General features: G+C 37.9%; 2 protein-coding genes across 2 annotated transcripts; one reads left to right on the top strand and one right to left on the bottom strand.

Moving 5' to 3' along the window:
• Nucleotides 1-2,502: 2,502 nt before the first annotated feature.
• On the top strand, nucleotides 2,503-5,158 carry LOC124406848 (golgin-84). Its single transcript, XM_046882487.1, has 7 exons — nucleotides 2,503-2,863; nucleotides 2,966-3,423; nucleotides 3,512-3,962; nucleotides 4,112-4,316; nucleotides 4,408-4,647; nucleotides 4,723-4,956; nucleotides 5,054-5,158. Exons 1-7 carry the CDS (start codon nucleotides 2,718-2,720, stop codon nucleotides 5,111-5,113), a joined length of 1,794 nt encoding a protein of 597 aa, XP_046738443.1. The 5' UTR covers nucleotides 2,503-2,717; the 3' UTR covers nucleotides 5,114-5,158.
• A 1,489-nt stretch (nucleotides 5,159-6,647) lies between these two features.
• On the bottom strand, nucleotides 6,648-20,503 carry LOC124406861. Its single transcript, XM_046882506.1, has 3 exons — nucleotides 20,213-20,503; nucleotides 8,766-9,100; nucleotides 6,648-8,199 (listed from the first exon to the last, which is right to left on the bottom strand). The coding sequence occupies exons 2-3, from the start codon at nucleotides 9,079-9,081 to the stop codon at nucleotides 7,835-7,837; spliced, it is 681 nt and encodes a 226-aa protein (XP_046738462.1). The 5' UTR covers nucleotides 9,082-9,100; nucleotides 20,213-20,503; the 3' UTR covers nucleotides 6,648-7,834.
• Between the last annotated feature and the right edge of the window lie 305 nt (nucleotides 20,504-20,808).

Here is a 20,808-nt window from a genome sequence, read left to right on the forward strand (position 1 = left end):
TCTCTGCCGTTGGTCCTACGCTTTTTTTCTTGTGTTTTCTGAGTTCCTGGGCGTCCAATTAATCTAGAAAGGGTCATACAAATCGATTCCAAGACGAAAAATTCTCGTCTCCAAAAATGACCAAAAAAGTAAGGCTAACCCCTTTGGATTTTTTGCAAAAATTTCGACGATTCTGGAAAGCGCTGCAGTAGATTCTTTAAGGCACTACCCCGACGTAATTTTGCGAGAGAAATCGATTAAGCAAAGTCCCAATACGCTGCGAGCAACGCCTGAGAAGTTATGGCCGAAAAACTGCTCATTTTTATCGTCATTTCTCTGCTGTTGGTCGCACGCTCTTTTTTATACGTTTTCTGGGTTCCATGGGGTCCAATTACTCCAGAAAGGGTCATACAATTCGATTCTGAGGCGAAAATTTCTCGGCTCCAAAAATGACCAAAAAAGTAAGTCTAACCCCTTTGGATTTTTGACAAAAATTTCGACGATTCAAGAAAGTGCTGCGATTGATTCGTTCAGCCACTATTCTGACGTAATTTTGCGAGAGAATACGAATAATCGCAGGCTCAATACGATGCGAGCAACGGCACAAAAGTTACAGCCAAAAAACGAAAGATGTATTTTCACCATTTTTTTGCTGCTGGTCTTTGCGTCGTACTTTCTCTGCTGTTGGTCCTATGCTCTTTCTGCCGCTTTTCTTGGGTCCCTGGGCGTCCGATTGATCTAGAAAAGGGTCATACGAATCGATTCCGAGACGGAAATTTTTTGGTTCCGAAAATTACGAAAAAAGTAAGGCTAACCCCTTTGGATTTTTGGCGAAAATCTCGATGACTGTGAAAAGTGCTGCAAATAATTTTCGAGGGCACTATTCCGACGTAATTTTGCGAGAGAAATCGATCAAGCGCAGTCCCACTGCGCTGCTAGTAATGGATCAAAATTTACAGCCAAAAAACGAAGTACGCATCTTCCCCATTCTTTTTCTGCTGGTCTTCGCGGTGTCATTTCTCTGCTGTCGGTCCTACGCTCTCATTACTGTGTCTTCTGAGTTCCTGGGCGTTCAATTAATCCAGAAAGGGTCATACGAATCGATTCCGTGTCGGAAAATTTTCAGCTTCGAAAATCACGAAAAAAGTAAGGCTAACATCTTTGAATTATTTTCGAAAATTTCGACGACTTTAAAAAGTGTTGCAACGAATTCTTCTGAGGACTTTTCCGATGCAATTTTGCGACAGAAATCGATTAAGCGTAGTCTTAATGCGCTGCTAGCAATGGATCAAAAGTTACAGCCAAAAAACGAAAGACGTATTTTTTTAATTTTTTCGTTGCTGTTCTTTGCGTTGTTATTTCTCTGCTGTTGAGCTCACTTTCTTTTTCTGTGTTTTTTGTGTTCCTGGGCGTCCGATTGATACAGAAATGGTCATGCGAATCGATTCCGAAACGGAAAATTTTCGGCTACGGAAATAACGAAAAAAGTAAGGCTAGCCCCTTCGGATGTTTTATGACAATTTCGACGACTGTGACAAGTGCTGCAAATAATTCTTCAGGGCACTATTCCGACGTACTTCTGCGAGAGAAATCGAATAATCCTAGGCCGAATACTCTGCGAGCAACGGATCCAAAGTCACAGCCAAAATACAAGAGACGCATTTTCCTCATATTTCTGTCGCTGGTGTTTTCCTCGTAGTTTTTGTTGCGTTCATATCACGCTCATTTCGCTGTGTTTTCCGAGTCGCTGGGCTTCCAATTTGTTCGGAAAGGGTCATACCAATCGATTCCGAGACTAAAGATTTTTGACCTAAAAAAATTAAGGCTTACCCCTTTGGATTTCTGGCAAAAATTTAGATAATTTAGACAAGTGCTGCGAACAAATTTTTCATGAACCACCCCGACGTGATGTTGCGATAGAAATCCATCCAGCGCAGTGCCAACACGCTACGAGCCACGCATGCCAAGTTGCAGCCGAAAAGCGAAACTTCGTTTTCTTGATTTTTCCCCAGCTGGTCTATCGTTTCTTATTCCTCTGCTGTCCATTTTACGCCGTTTCTGGTATGTTTTCTGCGTTCTTGGTGGACTAATTGCACTCGACAGGGTCATACAAATTGATTCTGAGACAAAAGAATTTTGACCCAAAAAAAAAATAAGGCGAACCCCTCTCGATGGATTTCTGGTGGAAATTTCAACGACTCTGAAAAACACTGCAATCGATTCGTTCATGATCCATACCGACGTTATTTTGCGAGTGTAGTTGATTAAGCGCAGTCCCATTAACTTGCGAGCAACGCATGAAAATTCACAGCCCGCAAACGAAACATCTTTTTCATGCTTCTTCTTCTGCTGATCCTTCGTTTGCCTTTACTGTCCTGCGTTGCCTGGCTGCGAATACCGCATCTTTCATAAACTTTCGTCGCGTCGCATATTTGAATTACGCGCCGGCTGATCGTTATTTTGGACTGTCTAATGACGTCACGACAGCTGTGACCCTCATAACCAACGACGGGACAGCACGGCAAAAGGAGGAACACAGTCAAAATTGTGTCACTCATGTCAATCTTGCCATGCTATGTCAGATCATCTGAAAATATGTGTGAAAAGTAACTACACGATCCAATATAACCTGCGAGGACCCCAGTAAGGTGCCCACAAACCATCAAACTTGACAGTTTAATTGTCCAACGACTCGTATAAAAGTTTGCAACGATTGGATTAATATAACACAATTGAGTATGGCCTGGCTCTCAGGACTTGCAGGAAAAGCGGAAAATCTCCTTAACAAAATCGATCAGAATACTGCAGCAGTGTTGAGCAAGGAGAAACAAGAATCAGAACCTCACTCCCTGTTGACGGAGGTGACGTGGGTTCCCCCTGATTCGTAAGCCATCTAAAAATACTTTATACTTGTAGAATCACAATTTCAACCACCTAACGTCATTATTACTCAGAGAAAACTGGTATCATCGAATTTTTCTTGTAGCGGTATACCGACCAAACCGATGATCACGTCTTCTTCAACCTCTCCTCTACGCTCAACTGTTCCTCATGTACGTTCAACACCAAATCTGAGGACTTTAACACCCTCAAAATCTAAAGTTGCTCGAGATGAAGAGCTGATCACGTTTCTAAATACGCCCACTACAACGCCAACCAAAATTCTGAGCATCGACCATGTTACGGCTCCAGCAACGCCTCTGTCAATCTGTGTCGAACCGCCAACTGACAACACCGATTCGATATCCGAAGTATCAATAAGGAGTGGTCAGATCAGCCCGGTCATTTCCCATGCCTCTATTGATGTGCCTGAAAACAATTTAGTCGATACAAAAAATAATCATCTCGATCTGGAAACTCAAAATATAATTTTAAAAAATGAAATTGAGGCCTTAAACTATGAGCTAAATCTCGTCACGCACAGGGCTCATTCTTCTGAAAGTGGTGAGTGTAACAAATTCATGTATTAATTAGTTTTATTTGTGGAATAAGATCCAATGTATTCTTTTATCTATATCTCCATCGTGCACAGAGTGCAACGAGTTACGTCACAGCTTAGGAATTCTTCAACAAGATTTCGAGCGCCAGTTTAACAGCCAAGAGTTGAAGAATGAGACTCTCATTAAATTTTCCAAAGATTCAGATTTGCGAAAGGATTTAAAATCTGCGCAGAAAAATTTGGAGGAAAAAGATGAGCTGCTCGACAAACAGCAAACGGATCATCAGAAAGAAATTCATTTGTTGGAAGAAAAATTGATTTGCTCAGAGAATGAACGGGCGGAGATTACTAAACAATTGACCGAATCTCAATCGGTGTTGGAGAGAATTAGATTAGAGTTGTCTTCAACTAGATCGGAGCTGGAACAGCACAGAGCTAGAGCACTAAAGACACTACAGGAAAAAGAGAAACTGATTGCAGAGCTCAGAGGAAATGCTATCACTGGATTAGATGATGCGACTCTCATGGAATTGGACCAAATTAGGTAAAGACTTATATTTAAAAAAATTTAGGACTATGTTGGATCTTACGACTGCATAGAATGCTTGAATAATTACATGAGTTTCGATTTTATTTGTTTTCTGTGACAGAGATTGTCACCAACAATTCTTTAACACTCGTCTATCTTTACAGGCAAGAGCGTGAAGCTTTGAGGGAAGAAAACCAACAGTTGTGTGACCAGCTACGAATAGCACGGGAAGAATTAATAAATGCAGACACTAAATTGGAGCAAAGTAGGCAAGACACTGCCATCGCAGCGGTACAAGCTCAGGAGACACTTGCATTAGAAAGAAATCGACGTCTGGCTATCGAAGAGGATTCACGGCATCATTCCGAGGTACGTAATGAACAACGAATAACGAATGTATGTAAAACCCCGCGGATATCTAAATGATTGTGTTATTTTTTAATGGGAAAATATTTTTCAGGAACTCAGGACCCTCCAGGAGGAAATATCTCGTCAACGCAGTGCTCTAGCTTCGAAGTTACAAAAGCAAGAGACAGAAATTTCGAGGCTTAAGTCGCAGCTCTCAGCTGCTTCGACACCCAGCAGTGAAGTTGAATCAAGATTATCCGCACTGACGCAAACCCTTGTGCTTAAGCAACAAGCGTTAGAGAGCTTGACCACGGAAAGAAACGCCCTGCGATTGCAGCTTGAAAAAATTGAGGTAATCATCTCAATAACCACAAGTATTCGATGAGAGGTGCTATGATTATTAAAAATTTATTCAATTTTATACCAGCACCAGCACAGAGATGTCATTGGAAATCTGAGGAAAAATATACCTTATGACAACATTAATGACACGGATGATGCCAAAGCACAAGTACCATCATTTTTGCTAGAGACGCCTTTCGATACTGGCGTTGCCAGGCGTGTAAAAAGAGCTTATTCATCTCTGGACGCCGTTAGCGTTCGTACGGGAGTATTTTTGAGACGTTATCCACTCGCAAGGATTCTGGTGCTCGTTTATATGGTTAGCATTCATTGAAGCTACCCTACGATTTAGTGATAACACTATTTGACTAGGATGGAACACACCCGGATATTGTTTTCAACATTTTTCCTTGCAGGTACTTCTTCACTTCTGGGTCCTTGTTGTCCTATTTTCACATTCCCCAGAAGCACATTGATCTCATGCTATAAAACTCGAACTTCTGATTCAGGATGGAATCTGAGAAAAACGGGCTGGCAAGACAATGGAATCTGTTATAAAGTTATTAATTCAAGAAGGTTGGAAATAAGCACTGAAGATTTTCTATACTGAGACACTGAGTTAATAGAACAACGATATTCGTCGGTGAAATATTTTTTAATTGGTAGGTATATAGTATCTTAAGTATAAGGTGTATGTATTGTACATTAACTAAAAACAAATGTAAATTATATAATTGTAAAATTGATAATACTATCGAGGTTATAAACGAGAAGATGTACGTGATGCATCGTGTACGCCATAAGTAATTAATTGATAATAAATAAATAAATTATAAACAATCGAATTCTTCGTACAGCTAATGACTACGTTTTAAAACTACTGCCAAACGTAATTAACTTTCTCCTGCACTCTTTGCTCATAGTATATATTTATTATAATCAAAAAAAAATATATATTTTAAATGCCAATAAGCACTTTACTACATCGCATAATTGTACCTCATGCAACCTAATCCAACACCAATATACTTTTTTGTTTTTTCCCTTCTTCTCTTTTAAATTATTTACTTATTGCATTGTCAGTGAAACATTTTTTGCACCAATTCTTTTCCCATTCAATTCTTCGAACGGATATTTTGCAATAAACTTATCCAGCAACTTATGCAGACATTTTTTTTTAGTATATTGAGATCACCAAAATATAATGAAAATAATAATAATAATAAAATTCGAAAGATCGCAGTTTCATGGTGTTTTTGGTTATTGATCAAATTTGATTTGGCTTTTCTTAATCAGATATAATTTATTATAAGGTATTAAGGTATGCATTATATGTTTTATATCAGAAAACAGACGTCTAGACCATAAGTTGTAAGCTAATTATGGTAAGCCCCACGGCTTGATATGCTGGAAGCTACATAGTTTTGTATTGTTAAATCTAATCCTAATATCCTAATGCATGTTTCGTATAACATGCGTGTAAACTGTCACTACCCCATCACTGCAGTATACACACACAGGCACTCATCAGTGCAGTGCATGTAACTGACAATAATTTACAGGCTTTAGAATTTAAACATTGAGTCACAGAGAGCCTAGATTGGCACGCAAATGAACAAATTACATATCATCAACGTATACAATTGAGAATTGAGCTTATCATTCACGCATCATTCTTAAATATCGCGATAATTTATCCTTGATTTTGCTTATTGATCAGTTTATTTGAAAGAAAAATTCTACTGTGCTCTCTCAATGCATCTAACACTAACAATCTGAACCTATAATCGAGTGGCTGATGATTCGATGATCTTTTTCTGTGAAATTAATCGCGACACATATATTGTTATAAATATAAGTCGAAAACTACCAATACATCATACAATAAAATTAAGGGTAATAAAATTCGTGCTAGATCACGGTTGTCTGACGCGAATAAAGGATGTAAATCAGGAACTCGGATAAATGTGTACAGTTAATTAATTATAGTAAAATGAATCGACAAAGTTAAGTCGATTTTTTCATATCACATATGTTCGATTGAGTGCCAATGAGAAATAGATCTTATCTCCTAAAGTACTATACGTATGTATGATTATCGCACAATCACAAAGTACACGTGTATTTCTACTGTATCTATAATGTATGTATGTATGTATGTATACAGTCAAGTTTACAGAGTCCTACATTGCTTTTTGCACCTGATATTATCATCATTATTATTACTGTTATTGATATTATTATTCATCAACGAAATCTATTACTCATCATATTTATTTATTTTATTATTATCGGAGTCATGTAATCGAACGCGTCTCCCTTGGGAGAATCCATAGATTTTAATGAATTATTATTGGCCAATCTCCAGTGCAATTCTATACGTTATATCCTAAAGCCGTGTAAGTATAAAAAAGCTATGGAAAACATAGGCATCTAAAGAGGACCATGTTATCTGTGAAGATTGCTATACATATTTACTAGTAGAAATTGCAATGCGCATATTTCGGTAAAATGTACAATATTTATATGCCTATAGTATATCCGTCTAGTATACATATATGGGTTTTCACTGGATTTCAAGATTGCATTTACAGACGTATCGAATTGGCTGGAATCTGATCGCAATCGACGGATTCTAGTTGCCAGTATTTTCATAATATGCTGACAAATTGGATTTTGATATTGACATACAAGCATATAATTATCGTTTCATAATTGTTACATAGGTGCAAACGAAATAACTATAATAAAATTCCAGGAAGTTGAACCGGCGCGCTTAGACTTCGTTATATAATCACAAGGCATATATTCGTTCTCGAGGCATTTTTATGTCCACAAATCGAACTGCAGATATACGAGTTGCGAATAAAATATACCTATATGTATGACACGTTTATGCGTTCAAAAATTATGGAGGCTAGTTTAAAGGCGTGTAACACGAAACCCGTTGAACTCTCGTTATAACGAGACCTCACGACCTTAACTATGATCGCACCTCACTTCGAGTCATACATATAACGTTATGAATATAATATAATGTAGTATAGTATAATATGATATAATATTGAATTACACGACTCGCCGGCGAGACCGAGTACACAGCGCGGTTTCTCTTGCAGAGACCTTACATGGGATATTAGAGACGCGAGATAATTAGTTCAGACGATGTAACGGGACAATGATGATCATGATCCATCTTATGAGCTTGAAACTTTGGGATCCTGAGTAACTTTTCGGGCGGCCTCGTAATAATCGTCCGAGGAACAGTCAGAGCCCCCATCATTGTCCATACTCGGTACCGACAGGGTGGAATATCCGGTTGAAGAGTCCGGAGTGGGCGGAGGTGTAGGCCTCGATAAAGAGACTTCGAAGGATGAGGAGACCGCGGTATCGAGGCACTGGGAAACTTCTGGTTTTTCTGGTTTGCTGCTGCTGTTCTCAGGGTTGCTCATCACCGAACGGATGAACTCCCGGGTTTCGGAACGCAGTGCATCCACCCGTTTCTGCAGCATGTGGTTGCGCCGAACGAGAATCATGGTCCGGGCGACGATGTCGAGCAGACCTAAGGGATAGATTATATAAGTTACTGCGAAGAGCACTCGAATTCAAAGAGTATGCAATAACCAGTCTTTACAGGGCTGTGCGAATCAGCGCACACATTGATAAATCGTTTTTTCGAATAATCGATTAATCAAAAACACTATCGATAGAGGCAATATTCGATTATTTCAACAAAATGACTAATTGAAAATTTCGATTAATCGAAAAAACGATCAATTTGCATAATCGATTATTGGGAGTACGATTAATCGCATAATCGTAACTTTACATGTAATGCCAAACAAAAACAACCAAAAACTTGTTTTCGCGCAAGAATAAGGAGATAAAATGTATATTCCTGTAATTTGGAAATCAATGACAAGAAAACATTTTATATTGTTATTGTTGCGTAAAAAAACAATTTATTAAGAGACTCGTGTTTAGCTTTGCGTGTAAAACTATATTCTGCAGCTATAGTAGCCAAACTAAGTGACATTTTCAGTAATGACTGACCACAGCAGACAATGATCTTGAAATGCATAGAGCTGAATCCTTAACACGAGAATCGTTATTATATTGATAACCAACCTTCTTGCTGGGCAAAAAATGATCGCCAATGTTCGGTCTGGTGATCTGTAGAGGATGTCCTGGCGTTCGGTGCGAGACAACTTCTCGTTGGATAACACGAACTTGTCGGGCACGTTGGTTCCCAGATTGGACTCGGGGGTGGAGACAACGAACCGAGTCGATTGTTTTCGGGGTTATTAAAAATCCGCTTTATTTCCAACCGTTGTTGCTCCTTTACGATCCCATTGTTCAAAGTGCGTTGACGACGCCGTTTGTAAGAGCCAGCACCGTTCTGATCCTGCATTGATAATTCCGGTAGACAAATCGTTGGCGCCATTCTCAATGTACGGGTATATCTGCGGTGAAAAAAACAGTAATAAATAAATACATATATTGTGACGAAAATTGTAGCATAATTTCTGAGAAACATCGTCGAATAATGAAATACAAATTTTATCGTTGAAACGTTTCTGTGCGACGATACGCGGGAGTTTAAAAGCATTTACACATTACGTTAATTGAAGTGTGATCAACGCCAGGAAAATCGTTCAATTTTTTTTCTCTTCCATCTTTGTACAACGAAGAAACCATGAATGAAGTTCTGAACCAAATATCCAATTATTTTATATCGGTAACTAAAATTGAGATAATTATTGTGTATATTTTGTATATGCCGTTCATTTTGTATCAAATAAAAAAAATTAAAAAAAAAAAAAAATCCCGTAGCGAACTTTCTTCTACACCGTTAGACAGATGAATTTTTTTAATCGTTAGCAGTAGTAACGGTCGCGGTTGCAGCTCAGGTTGAAGACAAAAAAGGCGTGCGGTTGAGCACAGGCTTCGCGGATGACTCGATCGTTATTGATTTCGCCTTGTATTTTATCTAGTGCAACTCCACGCCGTTCCATACGACCGATTATTCGTACTATAGTAGATATACAGTATAAGAGTGTAATTTGTGCACTTTAAGAACATGGGTATTACGGTTAACGTGATTGGCAAAAAGAAATGTTGATGCAAAAAATTGCAAAACGAAAGTTGAAAGGTGCAATTTAAGTTTATTATAAGTGAAATTTTATCGAACAAATGTAGCATTTACTAACAGTACAGAATTATTAACAACTTTTGCAGATATCATGGTGCTTGTAAATTTTTTCAACGCCAAATGTTCAATCGTGTGGTTTTTTATCCAATTATGATGAACTGTTTATTTTCCACGTAGCTGAATTTTCTACGAATCGTATAACACAGGTTCAACGGCTCGATTAAATTCTATATATTAAATCGTCACAAGTATTTCGTCCGACAAAAGTATTTTGTTGAATTACATAAGTATTGCGTTCGCCGCACGTGACTACAGTACTTAGTTGAATCAAACGAATATAACTTGTCTGAAATAATTATTTCCCTCCGTGACTCCGTGATTCCATTGGCGCGAATATCATTGCTAAAGATTTATGAAACGGTGTTTCCTCATTCCTAACTTCCGTTTGAGACAGACGGGTCGATCAATCCTCAATACTTTACATTGTATGACGTCAAATATCTCTTTCGAATATCTCGTCGAAGAGAAAATAAACGCGGAATGCAATGTTGGAAATGGTGAGGAGAGGGTGAGGAGAGGGTGAGTGTCGCGCGCGTGGATACGAGGGGCTGGTGAACTCATAAACGATTACCTCGAGGGTAGTTTCCAGGTTGAGTTTCGGGGAAGGGGGTTAAATGCGAGGGGATTTCGAGGGTCGACAGGGGGAAAGAGAGAGACGGAGCGAGGAAACTCTGGAGGGGATGAAACCCGGTAACGGCCTTGAACCCTGCGGGGGCACACGTGCAGAACATCGCACCGCGAAGGGGACGGCCGGCCGACCTCCTTGTATCTTCCGGATCCCGAGTTTCGTGGCTTAGTCTCGGGAAAAGTTACTTCCGTTCTTTAATCGCGTCAAGGTATGAATTCTGTATCGTAAAATCTTGGATGCTGCTAACGGACAGTACGCAAGAATTAGGTACATCATTATTCATTTATCGCAGCACTTAAAATGGACATTTTAAAATTCTATGTTATAATAATAGTAAATACTAGTTATTTTCGTCGCATCATTTTTATAATTCTTAATCACAGAAGATGCATAATATATTTATCATATTCTGTACAATCGACTTTTTTGCTATCAAAAAGACTGATCGTTTTCTCATCCAACGATAAAATGTTTAACCCCAGAGGAGGCATCTCGTTATTTTTTCTTTTTTTTTTATTTTCTTTTTTTATTCACCCACTACGGAGCATGCGTCTCCTTCATGTAAAATACTGTCTATAAACGAAAATCGGGTTCATATACGTATAGATGAATATCATGAAAGTCACTTTTCAAAGACGGACAGTCATGAAAAAGTGCTTCCGTGCATCGACTTACAGCTACAAAAAAAGTAATGTAAAAGAGCACGTGGGGCCCGCTTGGACCCCAAATGATTTTCCACTGAGCAGTGATAATGACAATATCGACTAGGCTGACTTCTTATTGTTAGATACTTAACGGCAATTTCAGGAGCGTACTTTGGAATGGGAATGGGGTCCGTATGGACCCCACATGCTCCTTCTGGGGATATTATTACATATACATATCTGAGAACAAGTGTAATACTTGTAGAGCATCATATGCACGTGTATATATGTTATCATAGATAGTTTGTTGTGACTGGCACAAGCCGTTTGAAAATAATGTAAGTATATACACGATATATACCTACACGATGCATATTATGTATACACAGTTAGGATGAGATTCTCCGACAATGGTGAGTCAGCTGTTTTAGTCACGCAGAGTTCGCGTATTGTAAGACATTCAAATTCCGGGTGTATAAGTATATATATTACGGTATACGTGAGATTCTATCAAAATAAATACTATGTAGGATACGTATATTCTAGATTCGTACGCGTGGATAGTAAAGGTATTCCCTATATCAGAGCTCTTCGCTGCTCGTCGTAACCGTGGTAGATTCTCCAATCTATCCATATGTGATGACTGTGTGTATATAAGGAAATAAACTCGTCAAGAATCAAAGCGAAGCAGTGAAAAACGCGATACGCTCGTGGTTTTGAATTATTCAAATCGCATGTGTCTAGACGCGAAGAAACCAAATAGATAAAGAGGCAGGAGAATATATATAAGGATATATACAATATCCTTCTGGGTTCTGGTGCAATTGTTCTTTTGTAAAATCTTATCCGCAATATTACTTACTGTGTGTAATCTAATCTTTGCCAAATTCTCCGTGAATTATAAAATCGGAAGAATATTCCTTATAGACGTTTTATTTTTTTTTTTAATTCCTCGGGTATTGTGTACTTCAGGGTTGTAGCTAGCCTTGAATTTTTATCAACACTGCATTGCTACTTCCTACTATTTCTCAAAATTACTCTGCCTCCATTTTCTCTCCAGAATTTCTAGACTACATTAATTAATTTAGAATTTGTTTGATGTCCAATAATGATTCGAGAATTTCGATAAACACTCTACTATATCTATGTAGAGTTATTTCGATAAAAAAAAAAAAAAAAAATATCGAAATGGATAGATTTGACGATTGAAACAAATCTGCATATCCGTATGACTTATGCCCGTGCAATTAATCGATCAACCTAAGACTGATATCAACCAATCGGCTCCCTCAAAAATATCCCTTTGCGATCAATCGAACATTAATTTTTCCGATTAATTGAAAAAACAGGTTAACAAACTCCACAGTTAACCGATTCCAATCGCACAGCCCTATAAATATAAACATGGGCAAAAAGTGCAACGGCCGCCAACCGGTTTTGACACGTGTCTTTACGACAGGCGGCTCTCGGCCTGCAAACAGTCAAAGCGACGAGCCGCTAAGCACACGGAGTGGGAAAGCGCAACGCGAGAAAAACGAGTCCATGTCGACACGTGGCCTCCCCCCCTCCTCCCTGCCCCTCACTACGGCATCACCTCTGTCGCTTTCCCCTCGGCTGCTAGAAGCCGAAAACTCTTATTATATGCGAGGATGACTGAGGATGACCCGCGCTTGGTGAACGTTAAGCAAGTGAGGCTGGTGGTGATCCGCTGACACGTGCGAGTGACGTGTGAGTGAATTCGCGTATATCGAACGGAGTTATATTACGTACCCTTGAGCAAATGGGAACGTCGCCGCGACGGGGGTCGGCGTTCTAATTGCTTCTACCTCGGCGAGACGATTTTTTCACTTCTTCGCCACGCGACTTGTTGGCGATTTATATAGGTATACGTATAATTAACCCAATCACGTGGCGTGTTGGGCGTTTTCAACCGATGAAGCCTTTCGCTTTGACTAGGGCTGCTAGACGATCTTTGATTTTCTATAACGATTTCCGTGAAGCAGAGCGTTACTTGCCGCGTGACGGTGGTTATTACTACCGCGATATCGTAGTTATGAAATTTCTTTGAAAACACTCTGAGTATACGCGTGTGTAGGTACAGGAAAGGGTGGGGCAAAGTAGGCACCTTAAAATTTTTGATATCTCAAAAAATTTCGGGGCAAAGTTTGGCTTCCTGAAATTTTTTTAAACATATTTCAAATAAAATTACACGTTATTCGTACAACTTTATTATGCATTTTTGATAAGGGAAATTCTTCAATTCCCCATTCGTCTCCAACAATAATATACTCGGACGTGTGTATTTATCATACATTATACTACACGTGAATGTATTTTCGAGGTCGATTTTACGTTCGCAAACGTAAAGTCGAAGCATGTTTAAGATGCCAACGTGCCAGAATATATATACCTATGTATACATAGAATTTTGTGAGGATATACAAGAAAGATGCATGTATCGATCGATCGCGAATGAGAATTATCGGTTGAAGTAAGCAGTTGTCTTTTCTCGTGTGTTTCGCGTGTGTGTAAAAAATTGTATACATAGGTATACACATTATACATGGTATGTATAATTAAATGTATACATTCATTGGAGTCACGTTAGAGACGCGTGTTTGCCGTTAACGATTTTCAGCTTCTCTCATATATTATAAATATACTTTTATTAGCTAGAAAAGTAGGAGAAAAAAAAAAATTGTTGATAAAATTTAACCGAGACGCGAAACACTGACCCTCGGTGAAATGACATAAATACATTAGTCAGATTTACTTCCTCAGATATAAATACACGCGTTTATTGGTTTTATTTCTTAGTCGATATTATATTATATTATTTTATTTCATCCTTTTTTTCTTTAGGTAACAAGCCAAATTGTAATATCGAAAATAACAATGACATGGACGTTATAGGCAACAGGTATACGTGGATTCGCTACTCAAAATAAGATGATCTTTCTCATTTTTTTATATATATATATATATATCTTGCAGTATAGGTACGGTATAGGCAATACACACAGTGTCAGGGAAGCGGCTGATTTCACAGAGAATTCCTTGACCTCCTTATATATGCATTGCGATTATTCTTCGTGTAATGCAGGGACTAACGTGACGGGCAGAAAATAAGTTGTATACTATAATTATTACAGGTCTTGAATCCACAGATCACAAAGCTGCTTTCATATCAAGCTTATTACTATTATATACCAATAACGTGGAATTGAGATTAATGATACATGGAAAAAAGAAAGACAGGAAGCATAAATAATAAAGAAAATGAAACCGAAAAAGAAAGAAAGTAAAACAAGGAATCGCTGTATTTGTTTAAAAAAAGAAAAGAAAAAGTCAAATCTCGTTTGAAACTGCGTATACTTTCGTAAATAAAACATACACGTATTATATGTATTACGATACAACATAGAATGCGCTATTCACTCGCGCGCCACTTTTATAAGTAGAATTACCGTTGCTAATTCAAGCGGATGTTCAATTGTGTAAAAATAATTAGCGAAACGGTCCATTTCCCCCGTTGTGCTTTCCCATATGTATACATATTTACAGGGACACGCACTCACGATCTTTGCACGGTGAAAGCGACACGAGCGCTGCAGAATGCGTGCATAATCGTATGTATTATACTATGCACGTAAACTGTATATATATATATAGTTTCGAAACAATTGAGTAATTTCGCTGCTCGCTGAAAGAATTAGCACACAATTTTTAGTCGTAGATTAGTTGAGGAATATGTATAGAGATAGGATGTATTAAAAGAAAGTAAATCGGTTGTAAATCGATTTTTCCGATGAAATTTATCGAATCTGTGAAGAAGTCATTCCAACCTAAGAGCCGTTCACTTTGAAATCAAATGAATCATTGATTTCGACGTTATCATGCCATGTGATTTTCATTGATTTTCAGTTTATATCAAGAGAGTTTCGGGCGTTCTAGGTAACTTTCAATGATTTTCAAATTGGATAGAATTACAGGAAATCACAAAAGATGACTGAAATCATAAGAAGTGAATGGAAATCAACGAAAGTACATTCTACCTATTAAAATAGAAATCAATAGAAATGTCAATGAATTGAAACCATTTGGCTCGTCAGTGCAACTTTTACAATGACTATCATGGATTCGACCGCCAGCCACACGATTTTTTCTTTGAAACTATCGCGTGATTTCAAGTGATTCCAAAGGATTTCCAACGTCTTAAATTATCTTGACTCAATCCTCGTTATTTGAAAGTATATTCCAGTTATCTGTAAGTTTTTTCAATTCTTATACAACTCGATTTCCAACTTTTATAAACGTATCCAGGCTTCCTTGAGTACCTACGTAAATCGCCTCTCGATTCCGACGGTGAAATTTAGATTCACGCGAGGATCCACGACACGGACGCAGAACAATCGTCCGAATATTGCAATCGTGGAACGAAAATCAATTCGAATCGTTCATCACCCCGGCCGCAAGGTCGTCTTTCATAGGTGTTAGTCGAGTTTCTGCAAGCGGATCTCGCGGGTTATACCACGTGAACTCCCCCCCCCCCCCCCCCGCCGACGCAACTCTCCGTCTCATTCCCAGTACGCCGACGCTTTAACGCCGGCGTCCCGTTTCACCGCGTTGCGTCGCTTTCCTTGCCCTGACTATCGCGCGCACGTGGCTCCAAGTTCGATGCCCCTTAAAACGTCGCCCAAAGCGCGAGATTGGTAGGTGGGTAGGTGGGTGGGTGGGTGGGTGGATTGGTTGGATGCCTCTGAGCACAGGACCAAGGATATAAGGGTAACCACTTATCCTGCTATCCGTACTTGGATCTTTAAAGCAAAAATTCTACCAACGACTGTGTTACTACGGTTTGAATATTAGAGTAAAAATTACTTGATTGAAATTGTATAAGATACTTACTATAAGTGTTTTTTTTTTTAATCGTCGATTGTAAATTTATATTATATGTAACGGTGTTATAATTCTCCATTTAAGGTTCTTTGTGTCTAATTTTTCTTACACTTACCCAATGGGCTGTATAATTATTTGGAATTGGACAAATTCGGATTAACCGCATATTTGGTCTTTGAAAACTTGATTCAATCTAAATTCTTTGGAAATAATTTAACCTCAGACTTTTTCAATTAAAATTGCAGTCTTCAAACGTTTGCGTTGTGGTAATAAGGAGGCCGTTGAAGGAAACACGCTGAACGGATTCTTCTTGGATCGTTGCAGATTCCAATTACTTTCAGGTTACGTGGACGAACTTTTTAATTTCTACTTTTTCATATTTGGTAATACGAATAATCATGGAATGATAGTATCACCCTCTGCAATAAAGGAGCAGATATAAGACTGCAAGGAACATTACCTTTTCAATAATAATTGTTAATTCGCAACTTCACAATCGTCAGTAAAACAGTGAGGTGTACACTGATGAAAAAAAAAAAAAATTGTTGAATCCAAGAAAATCTTTAATCCAATATTCCTTAGTAGACATTAAATTATTTTAAATGGTTATTTACTTGTGGCAAGGAAAGTTTATTTGAACTAGAATTATTTTTATTGAAGTAAGGGACTGCTGAGAAGTACGGGAACCGGAATAAATATTATTTTGAATCAAATAAACTTTTTTTTTCAGTGTCTGAATATAGCCAAATATATTCAAACTTCGAAAATTCAGTTTTTGAAAAATTCATTCGAAAGTTGAATAATAGCTGTCCGTAAATTTTTGTTATACATGCAGTGTTCCGTTATAATAATGTACATAACAACCTCAACCTCGAGTGAAATAATAAACTGTAATTGGATTCGACTCACACAATGTATAATATAATTAGTCATTACATATCAACATACTCTATTATACTACTAATTGTCAGCTAAATCGCATATACATACAAGTGCACATTATGCTGTTTGAGATGGGGAAGCCATCGCGCGGCAATGTAAATATTGGTTAAACTCGGAGCCTTTGAAACGTGGTGAATTTATCATCGCGATTAATCCGAAAAAGTCTGCATGTGTGAGTAAGTATGTGCGACACGTGCGTTCCGGGTAACCAAGTCGTGTGTATTCGCGAAACGTATACGTACCTACGTGCGCGATAATACGCGGGATAAGACGACAGACCTGCGGCTGCATGTGAGCGGTGCTGGGGAGGGAGGGTATCAGGAAATGTGGGCCACACGTGGCGATAGCGCGCGATTCCAATGACTAAAGTATGTATGTATCCACGTATGTGCAATACATTGTGTACCCACTGGTCTCAAACATCCGATTACATGTGCGCATGTAGCCAGTGGATTAGGAACGACCTCACTTTTTTTCTTAACCCCCCCCCCCCCCCCCCCCCCCCTCAAATGCCGCCACGCGCATTGCCATCGCGGTTTTATCATCCCGTTTGAATTTTGATACAAAATATAACTAGTTTTAGCGTTTGCTGAGGATAGATAAAGACTGCAGCTAGTAAGGGGCGTTAAGGCCCCAGGGAAATTGCAGTGTTCTGCTATACCGACGCAATTCAACAGAGGATCTATGAGACGGGTCGGTAAGTACAGAGGAATAGGATTCCCCCGATCGCGCTCAGATCCACCCAACCGGATGAAATATTAGCCCAGGGGCTGAACGTCTTTACGTATCTTCAGTCACGCCTACAGGGTGAATTTCTGACGCGGTGACAAATTGTAACATGCAGTATTTGTATAGGTACGGCCGATTTTGATTCGACTCTGCCAATATTCACTCGAAAGGTTTGAAAAATCAAACTCTTTAATAGCCGCGATGCCTGGTCTTACACGGTATGATTATGTTCGTATAATTATATGGATCAATGACAATTAATACGCACTTTTACCTGACATAATATCGAAGTACATTTTACACCACGCTTTACACCGAAAAGTATACTACTTCCATATTATGGCACAGTGAAGTCAGCTACACGTGTTTATTATCATTGGTCGACATAATCATACCGACATTATCATAGAGTGTAGACCAGGCGCGATGATTTTTATTATTTCAATTTTACGTGAACCGATATTTCTTCACGTTTAGTAATTTGCGACTTGCGATTGTGCAGTATATTGATTCTCTTTACGCATATTGAAAATAATTATAGTTAAGATATTATACGTGTAGAAATCGTCTTGCATTGTGTAAGAGAAATACTGTATTCGATATGGATTCGTGTAGTATTTTTATATATCATTTTATGCAAATTACAAAGCATCAATATTTCAATAATACTTTTACCTTTTAACGTAAAATTATAGAAAATCGCCAGAATAACGCTTCTTTTACTTTTTAAAAAGACCTTGAAAAATACATTGTAAAATCCGGTGTGAAGTTCTAGAGATTATATATAATTTTAGAAAGACCCGACTAAAACAGTGAATAATGTTTGATGTTAGATCGTATGTTTCTTTTTTTCAGATCGATTCATGTGCTAAACCATTTCGTGCCGAATTGATTCTTTGAAGTTGATTTCTGAGTCACCAAATTTTTAGGAATGTACAAATTTTCTGTAGCACGCAACGAAAGGATTCCTTGAAATTACCAGATATGGCAATTAGAGAAAAGAAATGTTTTTTTGAATGAAATAAATGTTATTATTTATAAATATGTTTATACATATCCTTACGCCATATTTGATTACCGTATTTATTAGACAATTTTTTTTCCTTTCCTTTTTTGTGAGTTTAATTTATTTTTTGCTACGGTTTTTGTACAACACTATGAGAACCACTGCAATAACTGCACGACACCGTATGAAAATCGCGATGTATCTAACTTCGAAGGTGCAAGAGATGCAGTGCTTCTCATATTCACTAAAAACTGTGTCGATAAAAAATAACTGAAAATACAAAATTCGCACATGCCTACGGGTTCTTGGTTAGATAAACTGGTTAAATATATGTATAACTGGTAAAAATGTGGCACGGTTTCTATATACTCCATCGAATACTATTGGTCTCTCGCTTAACTACGCCATTTGTATAAATTTTAATTTTAATGCCGCGTGAAACGTTTTCAATTTTCGTATACAACTGAAAGTTATCGGTATTATAATTAGGGAGCATGTTACTGTTATTTCGCGTGTTTGATCCGTCATATTTTCGATTAGATACTAAGAACGCCGCTTGTAAGGCGGTGTGAAATGCTAAGGATAATATGCCGTTGGCACCAAACCTTTCGACGCAGGCCACCATGGTTTTCTGCTAATTGTTGTACTTGAAATTTTTGCAAAAATTGTCTGAACCGAGCGATTCATTGTTTTCAATACATATTGCAAAATCACGTACGTGATTTTTTGTTATACGGAAATGCTGGGCTCGTTTTACTGCCGAGAAGCTCTGAATTTTTCTTAGATCTTTATGGTACTATTTGATCAGCATCGTTACGATAAAATAATCGTTACCATGAAGATTCTCAACTTTTTTGTAAGCTCACAATCACGTTGTATATGAATAGATTTTACACTGCAACTGTGTCAGAACCCTATAATAATAACTTTGCATGTTTAACACAGAATCGAGAAGAAAAATGACTAAAATAATACAGTCCCATCTTATTAAATTCAAAAAAGGTTTCGTCGAATCTATAAAACAATTTACCTACATCAGTGAATACTTTAACCTCGTTATCCTGGCAACTAACCCGAATCCTTTAATCATATTTGAGAAACGAATTGATCTTGAACTGTCTAGATAGAGAAAATCGTGCAGAATTTTTATAATTATTTGGAAAAAAAAATAAACATCGTTACATTATGCCTGAGGAAAATCTTATTTTACGGATTTCCGCAAAGACATTTAGATTACACATTACAGGTATTTAAACATTTTCTTACAGGTAATTTCCGTATCTTATTGTCTGTATTGTACATACATGATATACTCTGCGCGATTTCAATACTGTGCACAATTGTCTACGTAATTATGGTATTAGGTATAATGGAGCAATTGCTTGCAGTTAATTACAGTTCAATCGATCGTTGGCCTGGGTGGTATAATGTCTTCGTTATTAATTAGTACAACGAAGAATGCCTTAAAAAATAATTGCTCGAAAAGAAATTACGTTGTAAAAAAAAAAATCATACCTATAGTTGTTTTCAAAAACTCTTCAAAAATTCACAGCCTACACCCTCTGCAATCTCCGAACTGTAGCAAGTCGTCCCGTCGATCGATGTAGATCACCTGTGGCGCCCACGTTTCAGTTTTATATCGTTTATAATATCTTTGTTAGCGTATTATTCTCGCTGTATTTGTTGTGTGTAATTTTTAATCGTTATTTAGATACTTTGCTGGATCCGTAAGCGGTGGAAAGTAAATAATGCTGAGTGACACTATCTTGGGAATACTGTGCGGGTGAAGAGAATAGTTTCAACTATCTATGCCTCGATCTATGCACATATGATAGATATAGATATTCTTTAAATATATTCTACAATAACGTATGTATAGTATGTAAGATATGTGGTACACGGGGGATTAAACGCTGGCCTATTCCTAACCTGAAAATATTGCTTATGAATGTTTAATATTATACCAGACTTTTTTACGTATATAATAATATACCGGGACAGACTGTCCTGTCCTTTTTCTCTCTCTTTTTTTCCTTTCTGTTTTGTTTATCTCAGAAAACTATAGGTCAAGCTTTAACTTGTCAGAACAGTGTAAAAAAATATGTATGTAC

This window comes from Diprion similis, chromosome 6, assembly GCF_021155765.1.
Source record: "Diprion similis isolate iyDipSimi1 chromosome 6, iyDipSimi1.1, whole genome shotgun sequence".
Lineage (NCBI taxonomy): Eukaryota > Metazoa > Arthropoda > Insecta > Hymenoptera > Diprionidae > Diprion > Diprion similis.